Source organism: Aquarana catesbeiana, linkage group LG01, assembly GCF_042186555.1.
Source record: "Aquarana catesbeiana isolate 2022-GZ linkage group LG01, ASM4218655v1, whole genome shotgun sequence".
Lineage (NCBI taxonomy): Eukaryota > Metazoa > Chordata > Amphibia > Anura > Ranidae > Aquarana > Aquarana catesbeiana.
The window spans coordinates 438,565,827-438,586,597 of NC_133324.1; the positions used below are offsets into that span (position 1 = coordinate 438,565,827).

At 44.4% G+C, this 20,771-nt stretch overlaps 1 protein-coding gene across 1 annotated transcript in view; it reads right to left on the reverse strand.

The window, feature by feature from the left end:
* Positions 1–20,771, reverse strand: part of MTAP (methylthioadenosine phosphorylase) — an 86,132-nt gene that overhangs the window by 23,447 nt on the left and 41,914 nt on the right. Inside the window, exon 5 of the mRNA XM_073636029.1 lies at positions 3,170–3,272. Within this exon, the coding sequence (XP_073492130.1) occupies positions 3,170–3,272 (103 nt within the window). The remainder of the gene's footprint in view (positions 1–3,169; positions 3,273–20,771) is intronic.

Genomic DNA, 20,771 nt, shown 5'->3' on the forward strand with positions numbered 1-20,771 from the left:
ATGGATGAGTATTGCTGAGTATGGATGGCTGGCTGAGTATGGATGGCTGGCTGAGCATGGATGGATGGATGGCTGAGTATGGATGGCTGGCTGAGTATGGATGGCTGGCTGAGCATGGATGGATGGATGGCTGAGCATGGATGGCTGGCTGAGCATGGATGGATGGATGGCTGAGCATGGATGGCTGGCTGAGCATGGGTGGATGGATGGCTGGCTGAGCTTGGGTGGATGGATGGCTGGCTGAGCTTGGGTGGATGGATGGCTGGCTGAGCTTGGGTGGATGGATGGCTGGCTGAGCTTGGGTGGATGGATGGCTGGCTGAGCTTGGGTGGATGGATGGCTGGCTGAGCTTGGGTGGATGGATGGCTGGCTGAGCTTGGGTGGATGGATGGCTGGCTGAGCTTGGGTGGATGGATGGCTGGCTGAGCTTGGGTGGATGGATGGCTGGCTGAGCTTGGGTGGATGGATGGCTGGCTGAGCTTGGGTGGATGGATGGCTGGCTGAGCTTGGGTGGATGGATGGCTGGCTGAGCTTGGGTGGATGGATGGCTGGCTGAGCTTGGGTGGATGGATGGCTGGCTGAGCTTGGGTGGATGGATGGCTGGCTGAGCTTGGGTGGATGGATGGCTGGCTGAGCTTGGGTGGATGGATGGCTGGCTGAGCTTGGGTGGATGGATGGCTGGCTGAGCTTGGGTGGATGGATGGCTGGCTGAGCTTGGGTGGATGGATGGCTGGCTGAGCTTGGGTGGATGGATGGCTGGCTGAGCTTGGGTGGATGGATGGCTGGCTGAGCTTGGGTGGATGGATGGCTGGCTGAGCTTGGGTGGATGGATGGCTGGCTGAGCTTGGGTGGATGGATGGCTGGCTGAGCTTGGGTGGATGGATGGCTGGCTGAGCTTGGGTGGATGGATGGCTGGCTGAGCATGGGTGGATGGATGGCTGGCTGAGCATGGGTGGATGGATGGCTGGCTGAGCATGGGTGGATGGATGGCTGGCTGAGCATGGGTGGATGGATGGCTGGCTGAGCATGGGTGGATGGATGGCTGGCTGAGCATGGGTGGATGGATGGCTGGCTGAGCATGGGTGGATGGATGGCTGGCTGAGCATGGGTGGATGGATGGCTGGCTGAGCATGGGTGGATGGATGGCTGGCTGAGCATGGGTGGATGGATGGCTGGCTGGCTGAGCATGGGTGGATGGATGGCTGGCTGGCTGAGTATGGATGGCTGGCTGAATGGCTGGAGTGGGCACAATTCAGCGCTGTGGGCACTACACATCCAGCCCACAGCGCTGCAGCAGCATCTGATTTCCCCCCTCTCCCCTCACACTGTACTGATCTGTACAGAGAGGGGAGAGAGGAACCAGACGTGACGCCGGTTTGTTTACAAGTGATCGCTCCGTCATTTGACGGAGCGACCACGTGGTAAATGGCCGCTGTCAGCGGCCACTTACCGTGATCAGTGATGCACCAAGTCCTATGGACCCAGCGGTCATGGGTGTTCCCAGGTGCGTGCCCCAGGGGGGCGTGCGGGGGCAAGATTCTGGGAGGACGTCAATGTATGCCCTCCCAGAGTTATCGAGCCGCGCTGTAGCCGTCATTCGGCTATAGCGCAGTCGTTAAGTAGTTAACCTGATAGAGATGCTGTGGAATGACCTCAAGAAAGCTGTTCACACTAGACATCCTGCAAATGTGTCTGAGCTGAAGCAATTTTGTAAAGAGGAATGGTCAAAAGTTCCTTCTGAAGTTGTGCAGTTCTGATCCAGAGCTACAGAAAGTGCTTGCTTGAAGTCATTGCTCCAAAGGTTTGACCATCTACAGCAAAGGTGTCACACTGGCGGTCCTCCAGATGTTGCGGAACTACAAGTCCTATGAGGCATTGCAAGGCTAACATTTACAAGCATGACTCCCACAGGCAAAGGCATGATGGGACTTGTAGTTACGCAACAGCTGGAGGGCCGCCAGTTTGACACCCCTGAGCGACAGTATTAACTCCAAATGTTCACTTACTTTTTCCTCCAGCACTGTGAACGTTTAAATCGGCGTGTTCAAGACGAGAAATTAGAATTGTTTGTGTGTTATCAGCGTAAGCATAATGTGTTGTTCCATTGTTGTCATTTAGATGAGGATCAGATCCCACTTAGGTGTCCGTTTATGAAGCAGTGATCAGCGGTGATACCGAGGATCGCCGCTGATTACAGTCCATAAACAGTTTATGAAACAGTGATAATCGGGGGAGAACATGTTTGAACTTGTTCTCCCGCCGATTATCTCTACACACAGAGAATCCTCATTGAATGACACAGTAACGGCCAGTTTATGAAGCGGTGATCTCACCGCTTCACTGGCGATCTGTATCAGAATTCACACTCCCAGGTTCACCAGTTCAGAGGTGGTGAATCGGGGAGTGAAGAGGAAATCTGGGGGGATCTGAGGGGGAAGGAGGAAGATTTTTAACTTCCTTATGCCTCGTTCAGACCCCCCAACACTGTAAGCATGTCCCCCTGTCATATTTATGTGTATACATATATATATATATATATATATATATATATATATATATATATATATATATATATATATATATATACACACACACACACACACACACACATATATATATATACATATATATATATATATATATATAAAATGTGTGTGTATATACATGTATATATAATGTGTGTGTGTGTATATACATATGTATATAATGTAGGGGGGACTCATTATTTTATGAACATTAATCCATGCTGTCTGTCAGTGTATTGAGCGGTGATAATTTATCACTGCTTAATAAACTGACATCTTTGTGTTTCAGTGAATTTCTGGTGCTGTAATCTCGTAAAGTCTCACGAGATTCCAGTATCAGGGGCCGTTCTCCACTGTTGGAAGCGTTTGTAGATCGCTTCACTCCTCAGAAGGTGAAGCGATCTACACCGCTTCATAAACTGGCACACAGAGGAGAAAGATCTTCGCTGTGAATGCCGGAGAATGAAGCAGTGAATAGATTTCACTGCTTCATAAACGGACACCTTAATGCCAAATTAGTACAGAAAACCAGTTAATGACAAGGGATTCACAACCTTTTTCTTGTCACTGTACATGAGGCCTAGCCCCCTTCCTGACAATCAATGGGATATACTCAGTAATATTTCTTACATAGCAGCACTCACCTCTCTAGTCTTACTGCAGAACGGCTCAGCCATAGGAATGTGACACACACCTGCCAGACAGTTAGGTCCCCCATCATAAAAGGTCTGCTCTCTTTTGGTAGTTCTGTAATCAGAATGAGAATACATTAGCAATCTTACAGGGCCAAGCCACACTAAAGCAATTTGTAGTAAAGCAAGAACAAGTGAAAAATTCTACCTTTTATTAAAGCCTAGCACACCGCAATGCATGGTGTATGTGTGCTCTGTCATGCCTTGTGCTCTCCAATACAATGCGTTGGGGTGCCATTCACAATGTATTGTACTGGAAATAGAGCGGGCATATTGCCATGTGTTGTGGTAAATGCATTAATGTGTGTGTTTTAGCACGCATTGCCACAAAAGCCAAAGTGTAAATGGGCTCTTAGACACTATAAAAGGTCACGGTCCACTAAGATTTAACTTCATTATTATGTCCCATAATTATTTTCTCCTAAAAATGCAAGCTTTGTTTTCTCATAAGACATTATTTTATCTCACAAAGTTACTTTATGGCCAACTCCTCCTATTCCTGCTGGCTTCAATAGACTCTTCACAGTGACAAGCCACTTGAAAAAATTTGAAGCCATTTGCTACAGATGCACATTATTTAATGCTTGCAGCCATGTTAAAATCTGCATCTTTGGCTAGAAAATTACTTGAAATCCCCAAACAATTATATATTTTCTGTAAGCAGAGGCCCTGTAGAATTAAATGGTGACAGTTGCAAAATTTTTACGTTGCACTATTTTTGGGCAACTGTCTACTGTATATTTTCAGAAAAATACACAAACATGAGTTTTAGTGCACCCAAATACAACACACAATTTTTTAGCAAAATACTAACCGCTTGCCACCCGCCGGCTGTCATATGACGGCCAGGCGGTGCGGCTCTCGTTCTGGGAGGGCGTCATATGATGCCCTCGCCTTCTCTGCCCACCAGGGGGGCGCACGTGCGCTGCTGGCAATCGCGTGCGCCCGCCGTGTCACTGGGCACCCGATGTGCGTGCCCGGCGGCCGCGATGTCTGCCGGGCACCCACGATTGCCCGGTAACACAGCAGGACCGTGGATCTGTGTGTGTAAACACACAGATCCATGTCCTGTCAGAGGAGAGGAGACCGGTGGGTGTTCTCAGTATAGAGCAACACCGATCGGTCTCCTCCCCTTGTGAGTCCCCTCCCCCTTCAGTTAGAAACACTCCCTAGCAACATGATTAACCCCTCGATCACCCCCTAGTGTTAACCCCTTCCCTGCCAGTCACATTTATACAGTAATCGCTGTATAAATGTGAATGGTCCCAAAAATGTGTCAAAAGAGTCCGATCTCTCCGCCACAATATCGCAGTCACGATAAAAATCGCAGATCGCCGCCTTTACTATTAAAAAAATAAAAATAATAAAAAAGCTATAAATCTATCCCCTATTTTGTAGACGCTATAACTTTTGTGCAAACCAATCAATATATGCCTATTGCGATTTTTTTTACCAAAAATATGTAGAAGAATATATATCGGCCTAAACTGAGGAAAACATTTGTTTAAAAAAAAAATTGGATATTTATTATAGCAAAAGGTAAAAAATATTGTGTTTTTTTCAAAATTGTCGCTCTTATTTTGTTTATAGCGCAAAAAATAAAAACCGCAGAGGTGATCAAATACCACTAAAAGAAAGCTCTATTTGTGGGGGAAAAAATAATAAAAATTTAATTTGGGTACAGTGTTGCATGACCACGCAATTGACATGAAAAATGTCAGTAGGAGGAATAGTGCCTCCTCGGTGGTGCCAGGAAGGGGGTGAAAGTGCACTGTATTGAGATGGTTAAAGAAGTGGTTGTGTCAAGTAAACAGATACCAAACAGGTCATAAATTGCATGCATCCATGACATAGCAAAAAATGCAGTACCCAAAATTGTTTATTAGTCACACTTTAAAAGACTCTGCAGGTCATCAGTTTATAGTTAACAGCAATATGTGTTGTGCAACCACTGTTTGCATACACAACCAGGCCCTACATGTGTGTTTGCAGTCATGTGTATGTGCAGGGCACCAGGGTTGCTTTTATTTTTTATTTGTTAATTTTATATTATATTATAACAATTTACATTTTAACACTTGTCTTTTTTATTTAGCTTTTTTTGCTATCACAAGGGAGCCAACAAGCCCTCTACGTGATAGCATTGACAGATTCTCTCTTTGGACAAATCAGGGGTCTACTACACCCCTATTGTCTCCCCTGCCCTCCGCCAAAGCTGATCAAGCTCAAGACTGTGTTTAATCAGCTGTTTACTCGGATATTAGCTGGAATTCTAACAACTCTGAACCCATTAATGCTCAGAGCAGAGCGTTTTAGGGTACAATGATTGAATGATGGGGAAAGGGGAGAAAAGAGGGTACCTTCACAGTTCCATGAACATGATCCTGTGGCTATAGAGCAGTGGTTTCCAAACTGCAGCCTTTTGCCTGCCTTAATATGGCCCTTGGGGATTCCTCCTACAGATCTAAAATCCTATTACACTCACTGATATAAATGTTGAAACCTCATTTCCGTTAATTGACAATAATGATGGGGTATCTCCTTCCACTGATACCAATGATGGGGCAATACTTCTCCCACTAACACCAACGGTGGGACACTATCCTCCCCACTGACACCAACCAGGGGACATTATTCCTCCTACTGACACCAATGATGGGGTATTACTCCTTTCACTGACCTCAACGATACAGCATTATTCCTATCACTAATATCTATTATGAGGCACAATTCCCCCTCCTACTGACCACAGCACTGACCATAGTCCAGCCCCCCTAAAGTCTGAAGCACAGTAAACCGGGCCTTTGTTTATAAAGTTTGGAGACCCCTGCTGTAGAGGATCACTTTCACATTAAAGGGGTTGTAAACCCTCACTTTTTTTTTTAACTAACAAACATGGTATACTTACCTCCACTGCGCAGTTCATTTTGCACAGAGTGGCCCAGATCTACCTCTACTGGGGTCTCCCCGCGGCGCTGGTAGCTCCTCTCAGCATCGGTTGTCCACATTGGAGAAGCACTTTCCTTAGTGGATACCCATGTGGGCGCGCTCCCGAGTCTTGCTTTTGCGTGTATTCATTGACTGATTGACAGCAGCAGGAGCCAATGACTGCGCTGCTATCAATCTATCCAATCAGGACACAAGACACCAGCTAGAGTTGGTGTGCTTGTTCCCGGCTGGAGGAAGACAGCGTTCAGGTAAGTAAAACGGGGGGGGGGGTTTGATGGGGGGGTTTGCTGGGGGGGCTGCAGCACTACAGAAGGTTTTTCACCTTAATGCATAGAATGCATTAGGGTGAAAAACCATGAGGGTTTACAACCCCTTTAAACATGATACTGCATATATGATCTTGTTTTAATTCCTTGAGTACTAGAACATACATAAATGTACCTTGGTAGACAAGTAAGAACTATAGCTCATTCAATTGTCTTTGAATTCGTATTTATAGGCAAAATATCTGCAAAATTGATAAAATGCATGTAGTTTATTGAATTTTAAGAAAATCTATTTTGAGAACAGAAATGCAAATGAAAATAGGTAATGAAAATAATATATGAGTTATGCTTTTGTGAACTGAGCCTATAGTGTTAAGGTTACAGACATAAACAGAGTGTAATATGAATGCCAGTCTCGCACTTTCATACATTACTCTTTTATTGCGGTTTAAGAGATAGCTGACACAGCATCAGCTGCAGTGTCCCCTCCCTGGAACTGGCTTCTCTTCTGTCAGAAGAGACAAGTCCAGGCATGCTTTAGACAGAGGAAATCAGGCAGGCATAATGATGATACTGTACATACTTTTTTCATTAGCAAGTGTTACATTGATACAGTAAACAAATTTCCCCTTAAAGGAAATGTATAGTATTTCAATTAGTATTATAAATATTGTTTTTCATGTCACTATAATGTAAATATTTTTTATCAATGTATGTTTATTATCTAACAACTTTCAGACCGCAATATTTACATATACGTCATCTGTTTGAAGTTTTATACCAGCTTGATGCCTGCAGCTACAGGCATCAACCTGGTATTTTTTGTTCAGCCAGCGATTCTCTGTTTGGTAAAAGCGATCCTAATAGCTAATTAGCCGCTGGATCGTTTATACAAGTGGCAGGAGGTGTAGCCCCCTACCCCTTCCTGCCGCTCTCCCTCTAGGCTATCCCATCCTATCATGAGCCCAGCAGGGAAGCCGCTGGTTCCACTGGCTTACCATAAAGCTGTTTAGGAACCAAGATGTCCCCGATCACCTCTATGGTAAACGAAACCAGAAGCGATGAGTATTTAGTCACTTCCGGTTTTGGCCTGTTTACTGGCAAGGAAAAACTTTGGATCAATCTAAGTTTGATCTGAAGCTTTGAAGAGCAGAGGAGAGATCTGAGGTCTAATAGACACCGGATCTCTCCGTAAAGAGGACCTGTCACCCCCACGTGAGGTATCATCGCGAACGCTACAGTGAGAGAAATAATTATAGCACCAGACCTCCTGTGTAACTCTAAACTGGTAACCTGTAAAGGTTTTTAAAACTTCGCCTATGAAGATTTCTAAGTACCAGAGCATGCGCAATTTTTAAAGTGTGACATGTTAGGTATCTTCTTACGTGGGCTAAAATATCATCCTTTATTTTTTAACAAACAATCGGTAAAAAAATTGCATTGTGCTTTTGTGCCTTAAAAATCAACAAAGTGTTTTTTTTTTTTTTTTTAAATACGTTTGAAAAATCACTGTGCAAATACCGTGTGATATATAAAAAATTGCCACACCCTCAATTTGATTTTCTAGGGCCTCTGCTTATATAGTATATATGCTAAATATATATGCTAGATTTTAAGTAATTTTCTATAAAAAAAATACAGATTTTTAAACATAAACAAAAAGTGTTAGAATTGGCCTGGTCTTAAGAGGAACTGCAGTGTGGTCACATAATTTGTAATAAAACATCTTTGCCATTCTGAAGCTTCCCTCCAACCACTTTGCATATTATCATATATATATATATATATATATATATATATATATATATATATATATATATATTTTGTGATTCTGTACTTGCCAAATATGCTGCAGAAATCTCCCTCTACTAAGTCTGGCTGCATCCATTTTACCTGGGGGCAGCTGAAGCTGCTGCTTGTTCACTTCCTGGATTTACACAGACACACACCTACAGCTCTGCAGCTCTCATTGGCCCTCTTATGACTCATCCCCCCTTCCTTACTGGCGAACTCTCACAAGAGTGAGAGAGAACTGTGCATGATGTCATAAGCCTAGGCCTTTTTACTGCGGGCGGCACGCATTTGCGACTGCTACCTGGAAATGCAGGATCACGTATATATACACACATGATCCTGCGCACAGCGGCCACCCTGTAGCAGTAAAACTGCTATAGGGTGGTTGTGAAGTGGTTAAAGTGGCTAAAAAAATATTGTTTCTATGCACAGGTTTTATATGCTCAGGCTCTGTTTCCTGCTATACACAGTGCTAAACAATGACTGTGTTTGCTGCTCCTTCTCAAAGTACAAGAAAATGTATCAACTGACCCAATGTAGATCTGGCTTTTTTTTTTTTTTTTTTTTGCATTACTATCCTAGGCAGGAATGCCTCCCCCTTCCCCTGCCTGACGCCTCCTGGGATAGTCATGTCATGCATCCACAAGGAGTATTTGAGGTTGTGTAGAGTACACTGTGCATGAGCAGTGTAGCTTCATCAGGTATCATGGTATGTCTTGAACGTAAATGTTCTGGAAAACAGTTAAAAAATGTAATAGATGTGGTGGCTGCATTAATTTCCTTTATTTAGGCATTTCCCCCCTCTGTTTTCATCTGGTGATCGGTCCAGTACCACAACTCCTGTATTAGAGTGCCTAGACTCTGGATGAAGGAGCACAGAGACACTTTTCAACAGCAGCGTTGTGTGCCTGGGAGGATAGTGTTCAATATACTAGCAGTTTTAGATACACTAAATAAATTAAAGCTAAACTCCAGCTAGCACTTTTTTTGCAGTTACAGCAAACAGTTAAATTAAAGCTGTATCACAGAAGACTTGATGCTATTAACCTGCAGCACCATAAGTTCCAAGACAGGATGAGGAAGGAGCATCCCTGCCTAGAGGATTTCGACAGTATACAGCTGCCTGCCGCACCTCAGGTACCTCAGGTAAGTTCAATAAAGCTAAACAGAAATTGCATCATTAAGGCTAAATTTCATCTTTCAAATAACTTTGCCAAACTTTGTAATAGCAACATAACCTTTTAGTGTCATAAGCAAGCCAGCCACACTTCTTTTATTGTTTTACATCTTTTGCCTATAGATTGCATAGAAGATAGAACTTTTGCAAACAGCACTCTAATGCAATGCACCCTGTGCTAATGCCCTTTAATCATACCGATGAGGTGTTCTGACAGTTGTTAGCGGTCCAAGATCTGCATAAGTGTAAGTTCAACCTAATTCAAGATCCCTTTAATTCCAGTCACATGACTAAGTGCTATTACTTTGTCATGTGATAGTAGCCGATGGAGCTAAGTGGACTGGTGAGCTATTTTAGTGATGATTTAGATGATTATTGTAAATGACTGCAAGTTTGATTATTCATTTCCTAGGGGTTTTTCAGAATTACTCTGTGTTGTAGTGCTCTGCTTTGTAAAAAGCAGAGGTTGTTCATTTATTTAGGCAATCTGCTGCTCTGGCAGCTCATTCATATGAATAGGCTGCCTAACGCAACATGTGTTAATGCAACACACCTGAGTGCGATAGTCTGAAAGGGCCCAAAGAGTAAGCTTGACCTTAAGAACTCATAACTACCTTTCAATACTGGATAGAATCCATTAGGTCATTGGTTAAATGTAGTTTACAGGAAAATTACACTGTTCTAATAAAGTTTGGCTTTGCCAACATCACATCAGCCTTCAAAGTATTTTGCAATGGTGACACCTAGTGGATAGTATGGGTTATTTCATTAATTTGTTACCAGCATAACAACTTGTAGAAAATGTATATTTGAATGATTTAACAACACGCACTTTTTTCCCCTTAAAATCAGGGGAAAGTCGCAGGTGCGTGTTATACGCCGATCCCCTGCGATCCCGAGCTGTCAAAATATCAAAATCGCCGACCGCGATTTGAAAATGGCGCCGCCCGCGCCGAAATACACAGAGCCGGTCCTCGGCTCTTTCCGGCGGCTCTCGTTTACTTTCGGTTTCACTCGTAGTCCCGAGCGGAGCTATCCGAACCTACTCGGATAGCTCCGCTCGGGACTACGAGTGGAGCCGAAAGTGAACGAGACCCGCCGGAAAGAGCCGAGGACCGGCTCTGTGTATTTCGGCGCCGGCGGCGCCATTTTCAAATCGCGGTCGGCGATTTTGAAGCCCAGCAAGCAGGGACAGGGGATCGAAGGCTGCACTGGGGCAAGGCTGCACTGGGGAAGGCTGCACTGGGGCAAGGCTGCACTGGGGAAGGCTGTACTGACAAGGCTGTACTGGGGAAGGCTGTACTGACAAGGCTGTACTGACATGGCTGCACTGACATGGCTGCACTGACATGGCTGCACTGACATGGCTGCACTGACATGGCTGCACTGACATGGCTGCACTGAGAAGGCTGCACTGACATGGCTGCACTGACATGGCTGCACTGACATGGCTGCACTGACATGGCTGCACTGACATGGCTGCACTGAGAAGGCTGCACTGAGAAGGCTGCACTGGGGAAGGCTGCACTGGGGAAGGCTGCACTGACATGGCTGCACTGACATGGCTGCACTGACATGGCTGCACTGACATGGCTGCACTGACATGGCTGCACTGGGGCAAGGCTGCACTGAGAAGGCTGCAATGATGGGCATTTAAATGTAAGTTTTTTTCCCTTCAAATTGTAAGAATAAAAGGATGGTGGCGCTTCCTAGTTTGGGGAAAGGTACCAGGTGTGAGAAAAAAAGAAAACTAATTTATAATATTAGTACTTAGTGACCTGTGAATACGTGACTGGTAAACAGGCTGTTATTCACTTAACAAAGTGATCCTGCCAGAAACATGACTCATCTTAAAATCAGTGAGTGTCTCCTATTGGTAAATAAGTTTTAATGTGCAAATCTCCAAATATATACTAAATACCTAGCTCCAAAATATCCGTCCTATATATTGGTGCTGGTATATACCAAAATAAGGCCCATACCCTCAGTTATGAATCAAAGAAAATATATATGTACATTGAACATATGTGCAGAAAAATAATAACATAAACAAACAAATAATTGTACATAAGGACTTAGTAATGGTCCATAATTAGATGTAGAACCCCCCTCAGGGTTAGCATCCCAAATTAGTAAGTGCAAATATTCCAACAAATCTTGCTGCGTGTAGCTAATAGTTCATCAGATAAAGTGAATTTCCATTCATAATCGTTGACGTAAACACAGTGACTGTGAATGTTCAAAAAATTCAGTGACTGTAGGTGTTCAGACAATTCCACTTGTGACTTCGTGCCAGTCACAAGTGGAAGTCACAAGTGGAATTGTCTGAACACCTACAGTCACTGAATTTTTTGAACATTCACAGTCACTGTGTTTACGTCAACGATTATGAATGGAAATTCACTTTATCTGATGAACTATTAGCTACACGCAGCAAGATTTGTTGGAATATTTGCACTTACTAATTTGGGATGCTAACCCCGAGGGGGGTTCTACATCTAATTATGGACCATTACTAAGTCCTTATGTACAATTATTTGTTTGTTTATGTTATTATTTTTCTGCACATATGTTCAATGTACATATATATTTTCTTTGATTCATAACTGAGGGTATGGGCCTTATTTTGGTATATACCAGCACCAATATATAGGACGGATATTTTGGAGCTAGGTATTTAGTATATATTTGGAGATTTGCACATTAAAACTTATTTACCAATAGGAGACACTCACTGATTTTAAGATGAGTCATGTTTCTGGCAGGATCACTTTGTTAAGTGAATAACAGCCTGTTTACCAGTCGCGTATTCACAGGTCACTAAGTACTAATATTATAAATTAGTTTTCTTTTTTTCTCACACCTGGTACCTTTCCCCAAACTAGGAAGCGCCACCATCCTTTTATTCTTACAATCTGTGGTTATAGACCCCTTTGGGGGACTATATTAGGGGAGGCAGCATACCTAGACAGATCCATAAGCGCGATCATTTATTCCCTTTTTTTTCCCTTCAACTTCCCTCCTAAAAGTTTTTTTTTCCTTAAAATTCCCTCCTAAATTGGGGTGCGTGTTATACGCCGGTGCGTGTTATACGCCGATAAATACGGTATATAACTGCTTTATACGATTAAATGTCATATATTTTTGACAAAATGGGAAAAAAGTTAGAAGCTCTGTCAAGTTTTTATTACTGTCTTTGTCCCATCTGGGAAGTATTTATTTTATGTCCTGTACCAGTGATGGTGGTCACAGACAAAGGGAGACATACAGAATGTGATAGAGATAGAGCCTTTCTCAACGTGGGGACTGCTTTCACTAGTCAGTCCACTCCAAAGCATGTGGTCGCTGGAAAGAAAAGAAGTGATATCTACACAGCAAAGACCCAGACAGTAATAAAACCCTGACTGAGGTCCTAAATTGTCCCTCTGTTTCCAAAACAGCAAAACATAATTTGGCTAGAATTAAATGTTAACAGCCCAGTTACGATTTTAAAGGTATATTATTAACTTTTAGAAATCATGTTTCTACACTGTAGTTATTTTTTCCTATATCTTACTTTTCTACTGTTCTGTGGCTTGACTTTTAGCACTGGTTTCTTTTCAATGCCTTTTCCGCCTCGATATTGCAGTGTCCTACTTCAAGATTGCCTTTTATAGCAGTGTTGAGGACTGAAAAGAAGGTCCAATTACCTGGGAGAAATATAAGGAGCTATTTATAGTAATGCCCTGTACACACGGTCGGATTTTCCGACGGGAAATGTTTGACGGGAGCTTGTTGTCGGAAATTCCGACCGTGCGTGGGCTCCATCAGACATTTTCCATCGGAATTTCCGACACACACAATTTGGGATCTGGATCTCAAATTTTCCGACAACAAAATCCATTGTCGGAAATTCCGTTTGTGTGTACACAATTCCGACGTGCAACTTTCCACACATGCTCGGAATCAAGCAGAAGAGCCGCACTGGCTATTGAACTTAATTTTTCTCGGCTTGTCGTACGTGTTATACTTCACCATGTTCTTGACGATCGGAATTTCCGACAAGATTTGTGTGACGGAAGGAGAAAAATCCTGGACTGCCGCACTCCATACAAAAACATCTTTATTGAAAAAATAAAATAAAATCCAAAATGGCAAAGATGCTTACTCATAGCTAAGTTTGATCAAACAACAAAAGTGCATAGAAAAGAAAAGGAAGGGAGGGACAGGGTGTAACACCCAATCCCCATCAGCAGACACTTAAATGGACACACATGCTGCATGATTAAAGTTACATTCGTAACCATGAAATGCACTTGAATGTTGGAGACAATTAAACAAAAAATCTGTACAGTTGTCCCAAAAATTGGTGTGGATGTAGATATAAACATATAAATGAAAACATCAATATAATATCATACAGTTAATTCATGGTGAGAATAAACCAAAAATGACAATAAGAAAAGAAAGACACTGAATGGAATGTCTGCTATATAAATAATGATGAACCAGATGTCCAAACCAAGACAAGAGGTGCATCAAAATGCATATATAAAATAGGATTTTTTTAAACAGCTTACCTGTAAAATCCTTTTCTTTCAAAGGACATCACGGGACACAGAGCCACAGTAATTACTGATGGGTTATATAGGTATCACTGGTGATTGGACACTGGCACACCCTATCAGGAAGTTTAACCCCCTATATAATCCCTCCCCCTTGCAGGGATACCTCAGTTTTGTAGCCAAGCAATATAGTGTATTAGAAGAGGGGCGGGACCTCTGTGTCCCGTGATGTCCTTCTAAAGAAAAGGATTTTACAGGTAAGCTGTTTTAAAAAATCCTATTTTCTTTCTCGAACATCACGGGACACAGAGCCACAGTAATTACTGATGGGATGTCCCAGAGCAATGCTACCTGAGGGGGGGGAACCACGACCAAGTAGAGTGCAATCTGACCTGAGGACCCTGTACCGCTGCCTGCAGCACACTACGCCCAAAGGCGATATCCTCATGCCTTCTCACATCCACCTGATAGAATCTGGTGAATGTATGAACTGAAGACCAGGTTGAGGCCTTGCAGATTTGAGCCATAGAGGCCTGGTGGTGCACTGCCCAAGAAGCACCAATAGCCCTTGTGGAATGTGCCCTGATCTGAAACGGAGGAATCTTCTGTTTCAAACCGTAAGCTTGAATGATCAACTGTCGAATCCATTTAGAAATGGTAGCTTTTGACGCTGCCTGTCCTCTATTGGGACCCTCTGGCAGCACAAACAAAACATCCGTCTTGCGGATCTGAGCAGTTGCCCCTAGATAGGCCTTAACTGCTCTTACTACATCCAACGAATGTAGAGATCTCTCTTCCGGAGAACAGGGATCTGGAAAAAAGGAAGGTAGAACAATGTCTTGGTTTAAATGAAAATCAGAAACCACCTTTAGCGTTTGTAAGGCAGGATGGAACACTGGACCTTGAGATAACAGGTCTGGGCGTACCGGTAGGGTCCACAGGGAACCTACCGTCATCCTTACTATTTCTGCATACCAAGTCCTTCTGGGCCAAGCGGGGGCCACCAGAAGTACCGACTTCCTTTCCTGCCTGATCCTGCGAAGGAGTCGTGGTAGTAGCAGAATAGGCGGGAATGCGTAAATCAGTGAGAACTGATGCCACGGAATTACCAACGCATCCGTCCCGCATGCAAGAGGATCTTTTGTCCTTGCCACAAATCTGTCTATCTTTTTGTTGAATCGGGATGCAAAGAGATCTACATCTGGAACCCCCCATCTTTGGCATATGGCCCAAAAGACGTCGGGATGCAGAGACCATTCCCCTGGAAGTAACTGCTGGCGACTTAGATAGTCCGCCTGCCAATTCTCTATTCCCGGGATGAAAACTGCCGATATGCATGGCACATGCATCTCTGCCCAGACTAAGATCTGGTTCACCTCTTTTTGAGCAGCTCGGCTCCGGGTGCCTCCCTGATGATTGACATAAGCCACTACTGTGGCTTTGTCGGACTGGATCCTGACCGGACAACCCTGTAGCCTGATAGTCCAGGCCTTTAGAGCTAGATGTATCGCCCGGATCTCCAGAATGTTGATGGGTAAGGTCCTCTCTGTCTTGGACCATACCCCTTGGACCGCAGCCTGTTCCAGAACTGCTCCCCAACCTGACAGACTGGCATCTGTTGTTACCACCGTCCAGGTAACCGGTAGAAAGGATTTCCCCTTCTGCAGGTTTTCGGGTATGAGCCACCAATTGAGGCTCTGACGCACCGCATGCGACAGGTGCATCGGAAAGTCTAATGCCTGAACCTTCTTGTTCCAGGTCGACAGAATACTGTGTTGCAGCATTCTTGAGTGAAACTGAGCATAGGGAACTGCTTCGAATGAAGACACCATCTTCCCTAGTAGCCTCATACAAAGGCGGACTGAGGAACCCTTCTTGGTCCTTACTGTCAGAATCGGCTCTCTCAAAGCAGTGATCTTTGCCTAGGGTAGAAATATTTTCTCCTGGCTTGTATCTATAATCAGACCTAAATACTCCAGTCTACTTACTGGTTTTAGGAAAGACTTTTCTAAGTTGAGGATCCAACCCAGGTGTTCTAGATACCTGACCGTGGTCCTCAAGTTTCCATTCAAAGAGGCTACCGACCTGTCTATCAAGAGCAGGTCGTCTAGGTATGCTATGACAGCTATACCCTGAGCCCTTAATCTGGCCAGAGGAGGAGCCAAGATCTTTGTGAACACTCGAGGTGCAGTGGCTATCCCGAAAGGCAGAGCCACAAACTGGAAATGGCGCCCTCCTACCTCGAAGCGCAGAAACTTCTGATGAGCAGGAAAAATGGGCACATGCAGATATGCATCTCTGATGTCTATTGATGCCAGAAATTCTCCTCCCTGCAGGGTGGGAACTACTGTTCGAATTGATTCCATGCGGAAGGATTGAATCCTTAGGAATCGGTTCAGATCCCTTAAGTCCAGAATGGGCCTGACATCCCCATTTGGCTTTTGGACCGTAAAAAGGTTGGAATAGAAGCCCAATCCCTGGTCCTTTGCGGGAACTATCATAATGACCTCCTGCGACAAAAGTCGCTCTAACGCTAGAAGGAGCGACTGCTTCTTCTCTGGGTCTCTGGGAACATTTGATCTGAGGAACCGAGGAGAGGGGAATTCCTGAAACTCCAGCTTGTACCCCAAGGTTACCGTGGAGATTACCCATCTGTCCTGGAAGTCCTCCTGCCAGAGCTCTGAGAACTGTCGCAGTCTTCCCCCCACTCGAGTGAGCGGGGGCGCCCCCTCATGCAGAGGTCTTAGTGTTTTGCCTAGTAGGCTTCTTTCCCCAGGACTTCTTTTGTCCCTGGGGTTGACTCTTGTCTCTGGACCCCGATGGAGGCGGCCGTCGAGACTGCCTGGAGGCTGAAGCCCCCGGCGCTGGGGAAAGAGTCAGTTTGAAAGAGGGACGCTTACTCTTCTTCTTGACAGGTAAGAGAGTGCTTTTCCCACAAGAGATTCTCTTGATATAGTTATCCAAGTCCTCTCCAAACAACCTTGCACCACAAAATGGAAACCCAGCCAGTAGCTTCTTACATGGTGCTTCGGCTGACCAATTTTTCAACCATAGGATTCTACGTATATGCACCAATCCCAGTGAAAGACGGGAGGTTTACACGATAGAATCTCTAAAGGCGTCAACCACAAAGCATACGGCCGCTGGAAGGTTAGCAAACCCCTGGGCCTGCTGTTCAGGTAATACTTTGATGACCTGCTTAACATGGTCTCTTAAGTATTGACAGACTCCAATCGCTGCTACTGCAGGTTGGGCCACTGATCCTGCTAAGGCGAAAACATCCTTCAATAGGGATTCCATCCTTTTATCTACAGGATCCCTGAGCATCTGAGCATTGTCTACAGGACAAGTCAGGCTATTATTTACGGAGGAAATGGCGGCATCAATAGCCGGTATTCCCCACATTTTAATAAACTTTTCTTCCATCGGATAAAGTGTTGAAAACTTTCTCGGCGGAAAAAAACGTTTGTCTGGGTGATCCCACTCAGAATAAATGAGCTTTTCAAGTAAAGTATGAACAGGAAAAGCATGTGCTGCTTGGAAAGGTTTCAGTGACCCCAAAGCAGAAGAGGATTCTTTAGCAGTTTCAGGTATGGGCAACTTAAATGTGGAGCGGACCAATCCAGTGAGGATCTGCACTAAGACTTTCACCTCTTGGGAAGTCGCAGAGGGTCCCTCTCCACCTGATTCCTCCGAAGAGGAATCATCCGTCCCATCCTGAACCTCTGAAAGGGATTCATCTCCTTTATCCCAGAGCTCCTCTGTCTGAGGGTCTTGGGAAACAGAGGAAAGCCTAGTGCGTTTTCTTCCACTGAGTGAAGACGTAATCACGGCCATTAATCTTTCCTCTAGACCATTAATGGTTGAGGAAAAAACCTCTTGTGTAATATATACAGGGGCTGAAGTGCCAGAAGCAGGTGTAGCCCCTGACTCCGATGGCTCTCCCTGGCTAGCCGTCCCTGGCCCATCTTTAGGGGGGGAGGATGCTGCCGACAGGGGGCCCTCAGAACCTGAACGAGATCCCCTAGTGTCTCTGGTTCCTTGGGTGCTTGAACCTCTTCTACCCATAGTGCAAAGCAACAAGGTGTGAGGTATACAAATGAACACTGCCTGATGTAGTCTGGCTAAAAGCCTTGCTACCCAATGCTCAGTCTGGTGTTACTTCAGTAAATGCTGCCTAGGAGAATGCCTGTGTCCCACCTTACATGCGACCGTCAGCTCTGTGTCTCTCAGAAGGCTGAGTGCACCTGTACAGAGTGCCTTTAATAGCCTGCAGCTGGCCTGAGTGGGAGTCTAAGCACCTGTGCTGACGTCCCGCCCCCTCCTCTACCGCCCCCCCCCCCCTCGAGTTTTGAAAAAATACGAGCGCTTCCCGTGCTGCCGACTCTCCTGTCATGCTTCTGGAGAAAGGCTGGGGATGGGTGGGGGGGGGGAGGGAGGGAGGCTGGTAACAAGATCTGCCTGAACGGCTATCTTCAGAGATGGTGGCCATTAGGCCGCAGAGCCCGGGTGGTATAACCACTTTCTAGACCCCTGTGGCCCCTCTCTAGCCTGGGGGGGGGAACATTCAAACATGAGAAATCCCCCTTTCCATCTTACCTGTTTGCAGCCTGCTTGAGATGCTGGGACATAATCAGCGATGAAAACACCTGAGACAGACAGTCAGCATGTGTAGGTTTGTGCTCTTGGCAGCCCCCGGTGGTCACAATAGGCATAGCATGCATTTACCTTAAAGAAGAAAAGCCACTAGAACTCAAAAAATCTGTGGAATCTCCTCTTACCTTATCCAGCCGCAGGGTGCTGTTTACACAGACCCAATCTTCACCTCTCACGGTGGGCTCTGTTTGAAAAAAACGTCAGAGACTGGGGGGATCCAACAGTTCTGGGACCATAAAGCACCTCGCCAGAAATTAGGAAGTTTAAAGCCATTTTCTGATCTGCGGGGTCCAGCTCTCTAAAAAGAGAAGCATTACGTATAAAACCTCGTTTCTTCGTACACGAGGCCCGGGTACCATTCAATTCGGCCATGAAAAGACACTTTGAATGGATCCGGTTCGCCTGGCTTGCCCCAGTACAGGATCTTAGGATATTCCCTTTGGAGCTCAGCACAGGACATCTTTACACGTTAATCACCTAAGACACTGGCGTAAAAACTGAGGTATCCCTGCAAGGGGGAGGGATTATATAGGGGGTTGAACTTCCTGATAGGGTGTGCCAGTGTCCAATCACCAGTGATACCTATATAACCCATCAGTAATTACTGTGGCTCTGTGTCCCGTGATGTTCGAGAAAGAAATAAAAATTAAACAGTATCCGGACCATTCCTATCTGTAATTTCAACTGTCAAAAATACACAGTTATTCGTGACTGACTAAACAAAAATAACAACAACTTTTTCTGTTTCAAAAGAGAACAAAAAAGATAAAAAAGCTGATGTCCATAACTGATGTACAGAAAGCCGGTCCCATAACTTTTAAATGAATGAGTATTAAATTATGAATTAAGAATTGAAAAAACCCATAGGAGAAATGTCTCTATCCTTTCAATGGGGAGAGAATGCAGGGGAACAGAGTGCTAAATCCTTGCATTGCAGGCTAATTAAGCTACATGGGAAGAGATACAAATTTTCCAAAAATGAAACAAAACAGAAGAACCACATAGTATACTGGACACAATAAAGTAATCAGTACGAGTGTAGGGTAGTAGGTAAAACAAAGCTAATGATGATTCAAACCAATCAGGAACATTACTTAAACTGAATAATAAGATCTTAATTTCAGTAACCTGCACAGTTTGCCAACGTCACAACAGAAATATAACTAGATTATTAGTATATAAGATCTACCCCTGTGAACACCCTAAAGCAATACTAGAGTAACCGATGCCGCTGAGAGCAATATGAATTAAACTAGACACAGCAAGATATATCGAGATAAAAGAGGGGGCTGTGACACTAGAGTCTCACTACTAGTGCTGCAAAAGGCAAAAACTGCACTAATGTGCCGCATGGTGGTATAGAAAAATATGTAAAAATATGATTAACTAGCTCAAGCGATGTGAGTTGGACTGAACACAGCAAGGTGAACAATAATAGAGAAAGAACTATGACAACAGAGTCTCACTTCTGATGCTGCATAAATGTATAGACTACAGTAATGTGCCTCATATAAATGTGAAGTAGTAATCAACTTGCTCAAGTAATGTATCTATAATAGAAACAACAGGTAGACCCATAGCTGCGGGCATAGGCTCACTCAATGAGCATTTGGGCCAATGGGTTGATGAGCAATTACAACCCCTAATTGTAGAATTACCCGGGTATCTTCGGGATACCAAACAACTATTATTCAAACTTCAAAACATGACTTGGAAAGATGGTTTCAGGTGGATTACTTGCGATGTGAGTAGCCTCTATTCATCCATTTCCCATGATTTGGGTCTGCAAGCGGTTTCTTTTTTTCTTAATAAGTCCAGTCGTTTTTCTCCAGTGATGCAGGAATTTATTATCATGTCTTTGCAATATCTACTTACTCATAATTTCTTTATGTTTGACGGGGAGTACTACCTCCAAAGATGCGGAGCCTCCATGGGAGCGAAATTTTCCCCGTCCCTAGCCAACCTCTACATGGGATGGTTGGAGAGGCTCCGCATCTTTGGTATTGGTAGTCCCCGCCACAGAGATACAGTTTATTATTGTAGATATATAGATGACCTACTGTTCATAGTCTCAGACCCATATGTCAGCTTGGAGCAGATGCCCTTCAGGACTCAACTTTGAATGGGATGTTTCCCATTTTTATCAACAGTAGGTGTATTCTTTAGTC